Below are 12,247 nucleotides of genomic sequence, written 5' to 3'. Positions count from 1 at the left end.
AATATCTCTCTAAATTCTCATCACCGTCCCTGTCTCCTCCCGAGAAAAATCAATCCCTCTTCTTGACCGATCTTGGGCCGACTTTACACGTGTCGCAATCCCTACACGTGTCAAATTCTATTCTAAGAAATAACTTTGTAAGACAATAATCATCTCGGATAACGTCGTTCTTAGCCCGGGTGATGACCTGACCTTATCCATTGGCACCAATCATTTGACTCCGTTAGCACGTGTTGATAATCTTCGCACGTTCCTAATTATGAAATTCCGAACTGAACACGCGTTTGAGATAACGATTTAGCAATGGAAACATGGTTTGAGTTTTATAGCTGTACTCGTCTCGACATTTTTGGGTAAGGTCGGATTGATGGAAATGAAACCTTAATCTGTTGAGATAAAGGGCAATAAAGGTCCCTGAACTTTTTTCAAATTGTTCGATCGTGTCCTCGAACTTTTTATTTTGTGGAATTGGGTCTCTAAGTTATATTTTTTTATTGTTCAACTTGGTCGTTTCGTCAAAATTATGGACGAAAATGCTAACCTGATATCCTGCACTATGTTTGAGAAAATATTGAAAATAACAAATATTGAAAAAAAAATAAGAAAACAGGGAAATCTAGGGAGGTGGCGCACCGGTGCGATTGCCTGACCCGAGCAATTATTGGTCGGGGGTCGTGAGACCTCGTTGACCTCGGGCTAGATTTGGTCTTGATTAGGATCTTGTGACCTCGACCAGGATAAGGGCCTAATATGGCCCTTGCAAGGGACTCGCTTTGACTTTTCAAGAAAATAGAAATATGCTAATATTTTATCGAATTAGCACGAAACTTGTACGTGAGCAATTATGCAAGAGAAAATATTCAATATAACTTTAGTGTAACGTTATTTATACAATAGCCTACTCATTATGCGATGCGTGTCAATTATATATTTTTAACTTTTTCTTCCTTCTTTTTCTTTTTTCTTTCTTTGTCATCTTCCTTTCACTCCATCGGGACGACGACAAACAAACTCAAACTCAAACTCGCGGTCACCTCACCGCCATCTCAATCCTCCGTCCATTACCACCTCGTGGCCTTCCGCCGCCATAGCACCATCCTTACTTCCGCCCTCAACCGCCAATGAGATCCTCATTTTTCCCAATCCCTTCCCACGGATCTCCACCACTAAAGCCTTCTACTCTCAGCCAATGGCCCCCGGCCTCCAATCTCCACTAGCCCGGTAGCAGCTCGAGGTCGGCCAACAAAATTGAGCCTCAAATCTTGGATCTAAGCTCGAGCGAGCCCTAGATTCGGGATCTAGAGCTCAACTCGACCTCGAATCAACTCAGATTCGAGGTCGACCAATGTTGGGGGTAGCCATAGCTGGATTTTTTAGGTCTATGGCCGTCGTCGATCTCCACTAGACGAGTTCTCACAATGAGGATTTGATGGAAGAGAGACATGGGGATTGGGGGTGTGAGGGGGACTGCTGAGAGTCATCCTCGCTTGGAGGAGAGCTATTGGATCATTGGGACGAGGCGGAGGCGGTTGGACGAGAGAGAGAGAGAGCAGAGCTAGGGCTACTCAGTCGCGAGTTGGGAGGGACGGGAGCGAGTCGGGAGGAAGGGAGGGAGGGAGGGAGCAGAGAGAGAGAGAGAGACTTCCAAATTAGGTGGGCCGACATCGACACGCGTCGCACAGCGAGTGAACTGGCTATTGCGTGATCGACGTGGGGAATTGGTTTGTAAGAACTCGTGAACCTACGACGCCCCTTCCATTCTTCACACGAAACGCGTGCCTAGAAAAGCGTAGACATTGAATTAGAAAAATCTAATTTACAATGCAAGAGATGCCTTATCACATCAGATGACCCTTCCACGATACCGCACCGTCCAATTCGACGAAGCGAGAGGCAAAGAGGTCGCCTTCAAACACTCCTTTCTATCCATACATCTTCTTTACACATCATGTCCACATCTCTTTCTCTCTCCCCTGTTTTCACTGCTTTCGTAATCGACGAACGTGCCAGGAAAAGGCCAAATCCGAACCCTCTGGAAACTGGAAACCCTCCCCCCCTTTCGCGTTCGCGTTCGCGTTCTCTCTCTATAAAATTCAAGCTTCCTCTCTTCCTCTCTTCCTCTCTTTCTCTATCTTTCTCATCACTGACCATCTCCATCGCGGGAAGGAAGATTTCGCAGGGAACGAGGAAATCACTCCATCGCCCATTTGCCCCGTGCGTGTAATCGGAGCTTTCAGCTGCAGGCCGCGTCTTCCGCTTCGGTCGAGGGATCGGGGGGCGAGTTCCGATTTTGAAAGTTCGTTGTTCTTTAAAAGAGCCCTGTACCGTTACGTTAAACCCAGCTTTTGCTTTTGCGTTCTCTCTACCGACGGCTCCGCGTGGGTGGGTGCGTGCGTTTCGTTACCTAAGTTTAGCTCTCTTCAGGTGGAGGTAAGGGGGCGCTTCGCGTTGGGTTTCTCTTCCTTTTTTTCTCGTTTTTATTTTTATTTTCCTGGGCGGTGGATGCTTTGGGATTCCTAGTGTGTCTGAAAGAGGAAGGGGCTAATTGTGAATAGGAATCGGTTCTGGGTTTGTCCGTGCCGTGTTGAGGCGGGTGATGAGGGTAGTTCGGAGGCATTGAGGCGCTTGTTTGGTCTTTTTTGCGATTTCCGATGCAGTTGAATGATGTAGGAGCTTGAACGGACTGCTTGTGTAGCTATGGCGTTGTTATCACCGGTCCAATATGCACATCTTGGTGCTGGAAGAGGTTTTTCTTAAGTTGGCACTTAATGGGTATCGTTGTAGATGTTAGTCTGCTCTTGTGATTTTCGAACCGCCATTCGTTTGGCAGTTTTATCGCCTTGAGATTTTGGCTGATTAACTTGAGCAACATCGTGTGGCTCGATTCTTGTCGGTAACTTAGAGGACTAGCATGGTGTTGTGTTTTCCCTTTGTCGAAATGAAGGAATCCCCTGCTGCTTTCGGTTCTTTTGCCGCTATCTCGTGCGATCAAGGATGTGCCATGCCAATCCAATCATTTCCCGAATCATTGGAGCAGGTGACACTCGTCCGGGTTCGTTATGGACAATGTGTCAGGTGATTGACTTGGCACGTACGAATAGATTAGCTATGCTGGGACTCGATAACTCTGGAAATTCCTTCTTTTATGTAGGATCTGGTGAAAAAGCTTGGCGCGCAGTAGCGTTGTTAGAATTCGAGGTTGCAATTTGGTCGTTGGTCACAGAATGCAGTGTAGTGTATTCAGGTTTCACCAAGCAGTTCGATAGTGAACGAAGCTGTGTGGCTTCCGTTAACTGAGAAACAGGAGCCAAGGTGAACGCTGGCGAATACCCTAATTAAATAAGTTCCTTGCAAGAAGATGATGAGGAGAATCAACTCACCTCCCTTCTGCACGGGATATTATCTATTTCCTATGGCTGGCCTTGTCTGATGATTCGATTCTCAAAGTGAAGAATGTTAATGACGGTTAAGATGTGAAAGCCAGCCTTTTCATCTTTTATAGGATGTAGTTTTCTCCCTTCAGGAGTCCTTGGAAATTTGGTATTTAGGGGAAGATGGAGTGGATCCAATTGCTTTGCATGCTTTCCTCTTTTCTACATATGACTGACTGCAGCGGTTTTTCCCCCATTTTTCCTGCCCCGGAAATTTTACTGGACAACGTAGAATCCAAACTTCACGAGACTGAACGATAAACATATCAAATGATATATAAGCCAACTTGAGGGTATTTGTTTAGTTGGAAGAGCCTTCTGACTGCAAAAGTAAAATGAGCTTCAGTACAGTCGAAAGTCTTAAGGCTTGAGTTATTAGCAGTTCTCAAAGAAAGCTTCAAGCAGAATTGCAGAAGGAGGTAGTATATCCTTGATGGACTAGTTTGCTCTTACAATCTTTCACCTTATTCTGTTATCTAACTACGTTTAAGAGCATTTAATCGTGTGATTTGTTGGCTTTCACCAGAGATTGGCTCGTTGATGGTCGTTTCTGGTATAGTTTGTTCCAGACTTCAAGGAATCAGTGATCATGACACACAATTCCTTATTATCCACTGCTGGATGCCCTGGAGTTCCTCAATGCTTCGCTTATGTTATTAGATGGGATTTTTTTAGATCTACTTGTTTCGATGATTCCTTCTGTTGGAGCACTGCTGATTGGAGCTGTTCGACATGCATTGGACTGTCTTGATGCCGATATCAAATGGTCTTGAGCCTTGTAGCAGAAATCAATGTTGCAGTGTCTCCTTGCTTGACTGGCCAAGTAAAATTCTTAGGAGGTTATGGAATGTAGCTAAGTTTGCTCATATCTGCAGGTGCTTCATCGCTAGCTTCTAGGTAGTTGGTAGTCTCAGCAGAGTCAAATAAAAATGGGTGAAGTAGCTATTGAACAGCAAGGGTTTCAACAGTTTGATGCGGAAAACCTTCAGCATGTCTTCTATAAAGAGAGTCAGACAGACAATGAGTTCACAGTCCTTCAGCAGATGAATGGGGAACCGATGCCTGTCGAGAAAACTAAAGATGATGCTAGTGCTACCGAGTTGCTAGAGAGAGGGTACTTGCAGTATGGGTAATGTCCGGCTCTTTCTTGAGCAGTATTCCTTCAATTTTAATTCCTGTCAACTTTCAGTTAATATCAAAGTTGCTACTGCTGCAGATGTCCTCATTACCGTCGAAGGTGCCGCATTAGAGCCCCCTGTTGCAACGAGATTTTTGATTGCCGTCACTGTCATAATGATGCAAAGGTGATTCTTTGTGCCCCTCATAGACTTAAGTATGCTTGATAACTTCCTTTATTATGACATGAAGAGGGTCGCTAGATATCTAGGAGATACTTTAGAGTGAGCTTAGCTGATTAACTTTTCACTTGCCATATACTAGAGAATGATCGTTAACCAAAATGTAAGTACCACTTCAGCTGCTTGTAGGTTTTGGGCTCTAGTGACATGAGTTATCTTAAGATGAGATTGCATTCTAACTCGTTGTTAACTTTGAAGTGTGTGTGCTTATATTGTGATATGTGCGGTTTCCCATTATTGTATGACGGATATCTGCGGAAGTTGCCCCTGATATTCTCTCGAAGTTAATTGACTTAATAATGGCATCAGAGTTTCTTTGCATCATAAATGAAAGTCGCCATGTGGATTGAGTTTGGATAAGTAGTCTAGTATATGGTAAATCTGACAAATTATATGATTCTTCAATCTTCTACCTATAGACATGCTCTTCATTACATGTCATACTGTTCTCTTATGTGCAGAACAATATCAATGTAAACCAAAAGGAGCGACATGAGTTGCCTCGCCATCAAGTTCAACAGGTGGATGCTATTAAATTTCTGGCATGTTTAAATACTGACTTATTACTCGATGTTCCCATTAACCTACTTTTTTTGTTTCAGGTTGTATGTTCACTCTGCGGTACTGAACAAGAGGTAAGTTTAAACATTCTATACTTCATTACCAATTTTGGTTGCACTAAGAGCTTTTCAAAGGAGGTAAAAAATGTGAAGTTGTTTGGAAAGACTAGCCAAAAATGAGCTGCAGTGCAGTATCGCACTTTGCCATCAATATGTTAGGTTTTGAAGATGTTGATTCTCAAGCTTTGGTTCCCATGTTCACAGGTCCGGCAGGTGTGCATCAACTGTGGTGTTTGCATGGGGAAGTACTTTTGTGGGACTTGTAAGCTTTTCGACGATGATGTGAGTCAAATCTTTTTTATCTGGCTGCTCAATTTCTTTTGTGCGTCTAGGACAGTGACATTGGTCGAGTCTCTCTTTATGTCAGAAGTAGTCTCTTTCTGCCCTCTCCCCCTAGCAAATAGCATAAAAATGCTGTATAATGCGCAAGCATGTGAAAAAGGAAGTTTCTTATTTGCATTTTACAGATTGTCAAAAGTGTGAGGTGTTATATCCTGCAGTGGAGACGGTATGATCACATGGACCTGATATCTTACTTTATTTTTTCTGCAGACATCCAAAAAGCAGTATCATTGTAATGGATGTGGCATTTGCAGGTATGGCAACCGTTAACCTTAATACAGTGTCAAAGCGGTTATCCTTGTGACTAATGGAAGTTTTTTGGTATCTCAATGCATGGCATCACTATTCGCCAATTAAATCTCACGGTGGGCAGTGTTAGTTATTGTGAGAAAATAAGAACAAATCATTAACATTTGGCACAAGGAGACTGGTCAGAGTAGATGAAAATGTCATGTTTCGAGAGAACCTAAAATTTATTCACAAATAATAGCTAGATGACTAGATATGATATGTCTGATCAAAAAAAAAAAAGACTAGATATGATATGAGTCTATGACCCGAACTAGTAGTTTCAGGATGTATAGATGAAATTTGTGGATGCATCTCATTTTCTGTCCATCATCACCCTTGGAGAAGATTATTGGCTTCTTCTAGGAATTTATATTTCAGTTTATACAGAAGTCCCCCCTTCCTTCTGGATGTTGTTCCCATCATTTCTTTGTCGTTGACGATCTCGCAAGTTTGGTACAACGCTAACTGTATTTCCTTTCTCAGAATTGGGGGGCGAGAGAATTTCTTCCACTGTTACAAGTGTGGTAAGCTTCACTTATCCTGTGCTTGCGCCAGCATAAATAGTAATAGAAAGAGCTGTAGCTAATCTGCTTCACTAATTGTCATGTTGTACAGGTTGCTGCTATTCAATCTTGCTGAAAAACAGCCATCCTTGCGTGGAAGGAGCGATGCATCATGACTGTCCTGTTTGCTTTGAGGTAAATCTCTGTGATTTAATGGTTACTATGTGTGCATTGCAATGAATGTATAAATTGAAAGCGGTGGAAATGGTGATGTGCAGTTTCTATTTGATTCGAGAAATGACGTGACAGCCTTGCCTTGCGGACACACAATTCACAAGAACTGCTTAAAAGAGATGAGAGAACATCACCAGTGAGTATCTGGAGGCTTGTCATGTACTTAAGTTCTTGGGCTCGACTTTTCTTCATACCTGTTTTAATTTGGTGATTATTGCAATAGGTATGCTTGCCCGATCTGCTCGAAGTCCGTGTGTGATATGTCAAAGGTTTGGGAGAAATTTGACATGGAGATTGCAGCCACGCCAATGCCAGAGCCTTATCAAAACAAGATGGTGGGTGTAGGAGAACTCGGCATATTTATCTATTCCTTCTTAAGGCTATGTTAGTCTAGTCAAGTTCCGTGATTAGCAAAGAACTGCTGCTGAAAGTTGTTTGCTGTTCAACAGGTCTGGATCCTCTGCAACGACTGCGGGAAAACATCTCGAGTCCAATTCCATGTAGTCGCTCAGAAATGCGCCCATTGCAAGTCCTATAATACTCGCCAAACACGTGGCTGACCATGTCACTTGGATTAAGAAATTGTGATGTTCACCAATGTCCTTACACCAGGCTGTGAAGTCGGATGTCCATAGAGTCGGGTCGCTTGTGAGGTGTGCTAGATATGCCAGATGATCAAGCGAATTGAATCTTGAGGGGGTCTCGACCTTCCTTTTTCTTGTCCTCTCCAAAATCTTTTCCTGGGTTTGTTTCTTCGAATCATGGAAATGAATGAATGTGGAGTTGCTCTCCTACTCTTCTTGTTGCATCTTATTGGTTCCCTAGCTTTTTCCATTGCTTTATGGTGTTTTTATCTTGCAAACGGTAGCTGTAGTATTAGCAGTATATCATCTGAGCAGTGCACATCTATGGAGGGAGGCCATCCTGCAGACAACGGCACGAGGTATGCTATCCGCGAAAGGGATCGAGCGCCTCATGATACAATCTCTCCTAAGGAATTGTATTGTTTCTTTACGAAGTGCTATGTCTTGGGGGGAGTGTCGGCTTAATATCACCCGGCGAGCTTCGAACGTTTGGTCGGTCCGTAAGCTCAGAAAGAAAACAGCTAGTACTTGACATTTACCTGAGTATAATGGCAAATGATCTTATATGAAATTGAGCCGCCGCCGGGACGTGGCTTCTAATGCCAGTGTTTGCTCATCTTCATATTTCTTTAATTCTAGGATACAAGACGAACCTACAAATCATACCGTCGGATAACCATTTTAAACAAAGTAAGGCACTTGAGATTCGATTTGTGATTAAAGGGTCAAATTACTTACAAGTTTAAACAAAGTCGACACTTGAGATTTGATTTGTGATTAAAGGATGAAAGTTACGAACGTGGAGGTAAAATGAAAGGTACCCAAGAGATTTCAACAAGGGGCTTCACGTTCCGATAGATCGAAGAAATCCTACGAGTCCTCGCCGCGTTTTGTGGACCACGACGTCATTTCGGACAAAACTTGTTCAGGCTCAATTTGGACCCAAGTGCTAGACCATGGTCCGCTAGTTTCGTGACAAGGGCCTCGCTCGGGTCGATTTCGAACAGGACAACTTTCACTGTCCGTGTTTCTTTTCTGAGGGAATCCTTGGGCAATTTTCAGCTGCCTACCTCTCTTGTTTTCTCTTTCGTCGCAAGACTTTTCGGGCGTGGAGTTTTTGTCTCGAGCTATAAAGAAGAATCCGAGATGTTACAAGACCCGCAAAAGCTTTTTGTTCGCTTCCTGGTCAAGAGGGGACAAGATTTGAATTCAACGAGAACAAGCAGTGGCGGTCCTCTCTTGTATCTTGTTGGTTACGACTGAGACCCGTCACAATCTCCTTTTCTCCAGAATATATTCTTGTCTCGCCCTCGGTCTAGAACATCACCACACGGACATTGGCGTGCACGGCATATTTTGGCGGGTTGCACAGTCGAAAATGTTAGCCTAAGATCGATAGGACTGCGTCCGTCGGAGGCCTAATTGTCATCCGATGATGGCGGTCTGTCTATAAACTGTGAAACCGCATATGTCAAAACCACTTATGTTGGAGGAAGTGTGTCATTCATCCAGACCAAGATATGCACGAAGAAGAAACACCAACATTCGAATCGAATGCCATTAAAAGAAATCCATGATTAGCTTTGTTCCTTAGGATTTTCGTAACATGAGTTTGAACTTCCATCGACAGAGAGTCAGAGAGTGAGCCGAAACCATGCCGACACCAGCAAATTTGTTAATGAAACTATGAAGGCGAGTTTATATTGTTGAAGGTAAAAAGCTCAAGTTCATTTGGATGCTCATACAGGGACTCTGATATTCCTTTAGAGGGACAGAAAATTGGGGAGCCATGACAATCGGCATACCAACCCCTTTCTTTGGAATAAAATGACAACAACAAAAGCAAGAAAACAAAAATATGTCTCAATTATTTCTCAATGCCGAAAGAAGACTCCCCACCACCTATACCACCAAGTTTAGAAGCACAAAGCAGTGAAAACGGACGCAATGTACAAAAAGGTTTTGATTGATGATCATCCATGGCTGCAGATAAAATGAACATGGAAACAGCTCTTTGTGAACGGACGATCTGCATGGCTAACAGTGGAGGAGACGGTGATGGGAAGCGGCTTTGCTTACTCGGTTTCTTCGAGGCCGGTCTCAAAAAGGTTGCCATGGCCATTGTACGAATCAGATGAGTCCCCGGGAGCTGTAGCATTCGCGGTTTTCTCCATTTCCTCATCGATCATGATCTCTGCTGAACGGCATTCTGAACTGCAAAATGCTTTCTCGCCTCTGCATGGAAGATAAAAGACAAATATATCAGTTCAAGTAATTACTTCTATTAGACAAGCACTCAAGCAATTCATATGCACTACTTGGGGAAATATATACAAAGCTCTCAATGAATGGTAGAATGATTATCAAACCTGTACATGTAGATATCTTTTCCCTCTTCCAGAATCTTCTTGCAGGTGAAGCAGAAGCTCAAGAAGTTGTCTGATGGATGCATTGCCAGAGTCTCAGAAGTCTTACTCAGCAAACTCAGCCGATTGTTCTGAATGGTCTCATGAAGATCCATTGTCCCATTAGATTGGCATTCCAAAATGCAGTCACCAAAAATGTGGGTTGTTTTCTTGTTAGGGCCATGTAAGGTTACACATGTATAGTCCTCGGAGAGCTCAATCTCGCTCTTCGGGAGAGAACCGATGAGTCCATTGACTCCATTTCCAGAGCCAGGTGACATCGACAAGGAACTCTGGTTAGCATGCAAAAGGTCGTTTGATTTCAGATTCAATCCGCTCAATTCGGAAGAAGAATTCACCAAAATGCAAGAATTCAGAGAACACGACCGGGTTTTCCCAAAGGGTTCAGTATCTTGAGGGTCAACTCCGATCTCAAAAACAACATCGGAGCTAATATCACAGAGGGGAGATTTCAAACGGGTATGAGGGAACGCGTAATTCTTTGGCAGCGACTTAGCTGCCTCAACGGGACGAGTACTTGTGTCAAAGTTCGGATTTTTAAGCCTCATCTGGGGACCGAAAAGAATGGTCTTGCCATCCGATGACTGAAGAACTTTTCCAGGCAATGCTTTAGCATTATGATCAAGAGAATACACAATGCTTAAGCCCACTTTATTACAATCCCAAATTTTTTTGTGTCGAGGTGATTTAGGGGACTTGTTAGGGTTGGTCAGAGTTAAGAATGCCTTGAAATCAAGAGGAGAGGTAGGACTATTGGCTGACTCAGACTCTGATAGTCTCTTAGGGGTCAAACCCACAAAAATGCCAGGGAGATTGAACAAGGTATTGCTTTTAGAATTCAAATCAAGCTCACAATCAGGATTAGCAACTGCTCTTTGACCCATCTGGTGATCTTTCAGCACCGACCTGGCCCTCTTTCCCAGCATTATTATCCCAAGAAACGTCCCAAAAAGCCCCACTGCTTCGAATCACCAGGAACAGATTATCTGCATCATGATGAAATGTGTTTGAATTAGTGAGTCATTGGGCATTGAGAGAGAGAGAGAGAGAGAGAGAGAGAGAGAGAGAGAGAGAGAGAGAGAGAGAGAGAGAGAGAGAGAGTATTTCCCCCCTTTTGGCCACATTAGTAATGGAAAAGGGCGAGCAAAAGAAACCTCAACGGGGGAAAAAGACCCACCTTGAATCACCAGTAAAACCTCAACAACATGACAATGAAGGGGTTGCAGAAGAAGAAGTGAGGCATTCGAAACTATGCAATAGATAAATCAAAACGATCATTTTAGTCGGAAATTACGTAAAAAAGATGTTCAGACGTTTCAACCCACATCAAATAGAAGGACTCTCAAATATTTTCTCGTCTTTTTTCCCAGAAACAGTACATGGCCTTGAAGGTAGAAAAGATCAAACCCACAAAAAGGAAAAAACAAAAACGATGCCCTCCAGCTTAAACTTATACTCACTCAGTCATTTTCTCTATAGCTATGAGAGAAATCTAAGAACAGCATTGCAACAAAGACTTTTCTTTTTGGGTCAAAGCAGCAGCAAAGACAATTAACCAGGATGAAAGTGAACCAAGAAAGGGAAAGAAGAGCTGCCCATGGACAAGAACACCAAAAAACTTCACACCTCATGCATATGCATCTGGACATTCCAAGAAACTCTGTAGCATGATCTGTTAAACAAAAGGGAATAATCGACCAAGGAAACAGTGAAAAGAAAAACCCACCTGGGTATTCCGTTCTTTTTTCTCTTTTCCCTTCCTTCTTCCAGGAGCTTCTCCAGAGATGATAATGTTCAGAGAGAAGAAGGAGAAGAAGAAGGACGATGGACAAGAAGACCCAAATGCAGCTAAAACCGTGTTCTTGTGAAGCACTCGTGTGCTTGTGAGAACACTTGTACTGCACTCCTCCCTCCCTCTCTCTCTCTCTCTCTCTCTCTCTCTCTCCGAAATGTGCCTCATATTCAGCGAACCTGTGAGCTTGTCATATACTCTCCTCTCTCTCTCTCCTCTCTCTCCTCTCTCTCTCATTCGATCATTCATTTCGTATGTGCGTGCAATACACCGTAGTTTGACCACAGGACTACGCGTGTCCGTATCCTACAGAGCATCTGTAATTACTAAAACAAGAGACAGGAGGATCCATCCCTCCTGTTCGCCATCTCATTGCTTGGCTGGTTTCTAATTACCACTCTTCTTTCCTCTTCCAATATCGGGATTTTCCCTTTCTCGTCCAATTCATTAGCCAGAGAAACCCATTTCAAATGAATCGAGATTCCGAGTAGAAAGCCCGAGACTTTTTACTTTTCGAAGACGCGATGGAACAACATCAACAGGATGAAATTTTTCCATTGAAAACCACCCGTGTCTCTTCCCTCCGTATGCATGGCATTTATTGAACGCGGATATCTTAATTTTACTTGCAATAGGGTTAATATAATAAAAAAAACCCTAAACTGA

The 12,247-nt window shown here is 43.2% G+C and overlaps 2 protein-coding genes across 7 annotated transcripts in view; one reads left to right on the top strand and one right to left on the bottom strand.

Annotated features, from left to right (window-relative positions):
• The window catches only part of LOC115694242 (probable E3 ubiquitin-protein ligase RZFP34), a 46,858-nt gene extending 39,271 nt beyond the window's left edge, over positions 1–7,587 (top strand). Inside the window, exons 1-12 of one of the 6 annotated variants that reach the window (XM_030621363.2) lie at positions 2,475–3,850; positions 3,958–4,560; positions 4,648–4,735; positions 5,251–5,310; positions 5,392–5,424; positions 5,614–5,691; positions 5,962–6,005; positions 6,526–6,566; positions 6,658–6,740; positions 6,824–6,915; positions 7,003–7,114; positions 7,229–7,587. In XM_030621363.2, the coding sequence (XP_030477223.1) occupies positions 4,361–4,560; positions 4,648–4,735; positions 5,251–5,310; positions 5,392–5,424; positions 5,614–5,691; positions 5,962–6,005; positions 6,526–6,566; positions 6,658–6,740; positions 6,824–6,915; positions 7,003–7,114; positions 7,229–7,339 (942 nt within the window). In that variant the 5' untranslated portion in view covers positions 2,475–3,850; positions 3,958–4,360 and the 3' untranslated portion in view covers positions 7,340–7,587. Of the gene's footprint in view, positions 1–2,325; positions 2,431–2,472; positions 3,851–3,957; positions 4,561–4,647; positions 4,736–5,250; positions 5,425–5,613; positions 5,692–5,961; positions 6,006–6,525; positions 6,567–6,657; positions 6,741–6,823; positions 6,916–7,002; positions 7,115–7,228 lie in introns of those variants that run through there. The other 5 variants (XM_056306489.1, XM_056306491.1, XM_030621362.2 and 2 more) reach the window with 5 other exon arrangements.
• A 1,447-nt stretch (positions 7,588–9,034) lies between these two features.
• On the bottom strand, positions 9,035–11,743 carry LOC115694241 (FCS-Like Zinc finger 10-like). The gene is made up of 3 exons (XM_030621361.2): positions 11,516–11,743; positions 9,733–10,775; positions 9,035–9,598 (listed from the first exon to the last, which is right to left on the bottom strand). Exons 2-3 carry the CDS (start codon positions 10,713–10,715, stop codon positions 9,439–9,441), a joined length of 1,143 nt encoding a protein of 380 aa, XP_030477221.1. The 5' UTR covers positions 10,716–10,775; positions 11,516–11,743; the 3' UTR covers positions 9,035–9,438.
• Between the last annotated feature and the right edge of the window lie 504 nt (positions 11,744–12,247).

Source organism: Syzygium oleosum, unplaced genomic scaffold (genome assembly GCF_021117445.2).
Source record: "Syzygium oleosum isolate NSW1041296 unplaced genomic scaffold, Sole_v2.1 Sole_v2.44, whole genome shotgun sequence".
NCBI lineage: Eukaryota > Viridiplantae > Streptophyta > Magnoliopsida > Myrtales > Myrtaceae > Syzygium > Syzygium oleosum.
The sequence above is the reverse complement of the archived record's forward strand: the minus strand, read 5'-3'. Positions and strand labels throughout refer to the sequence as shown.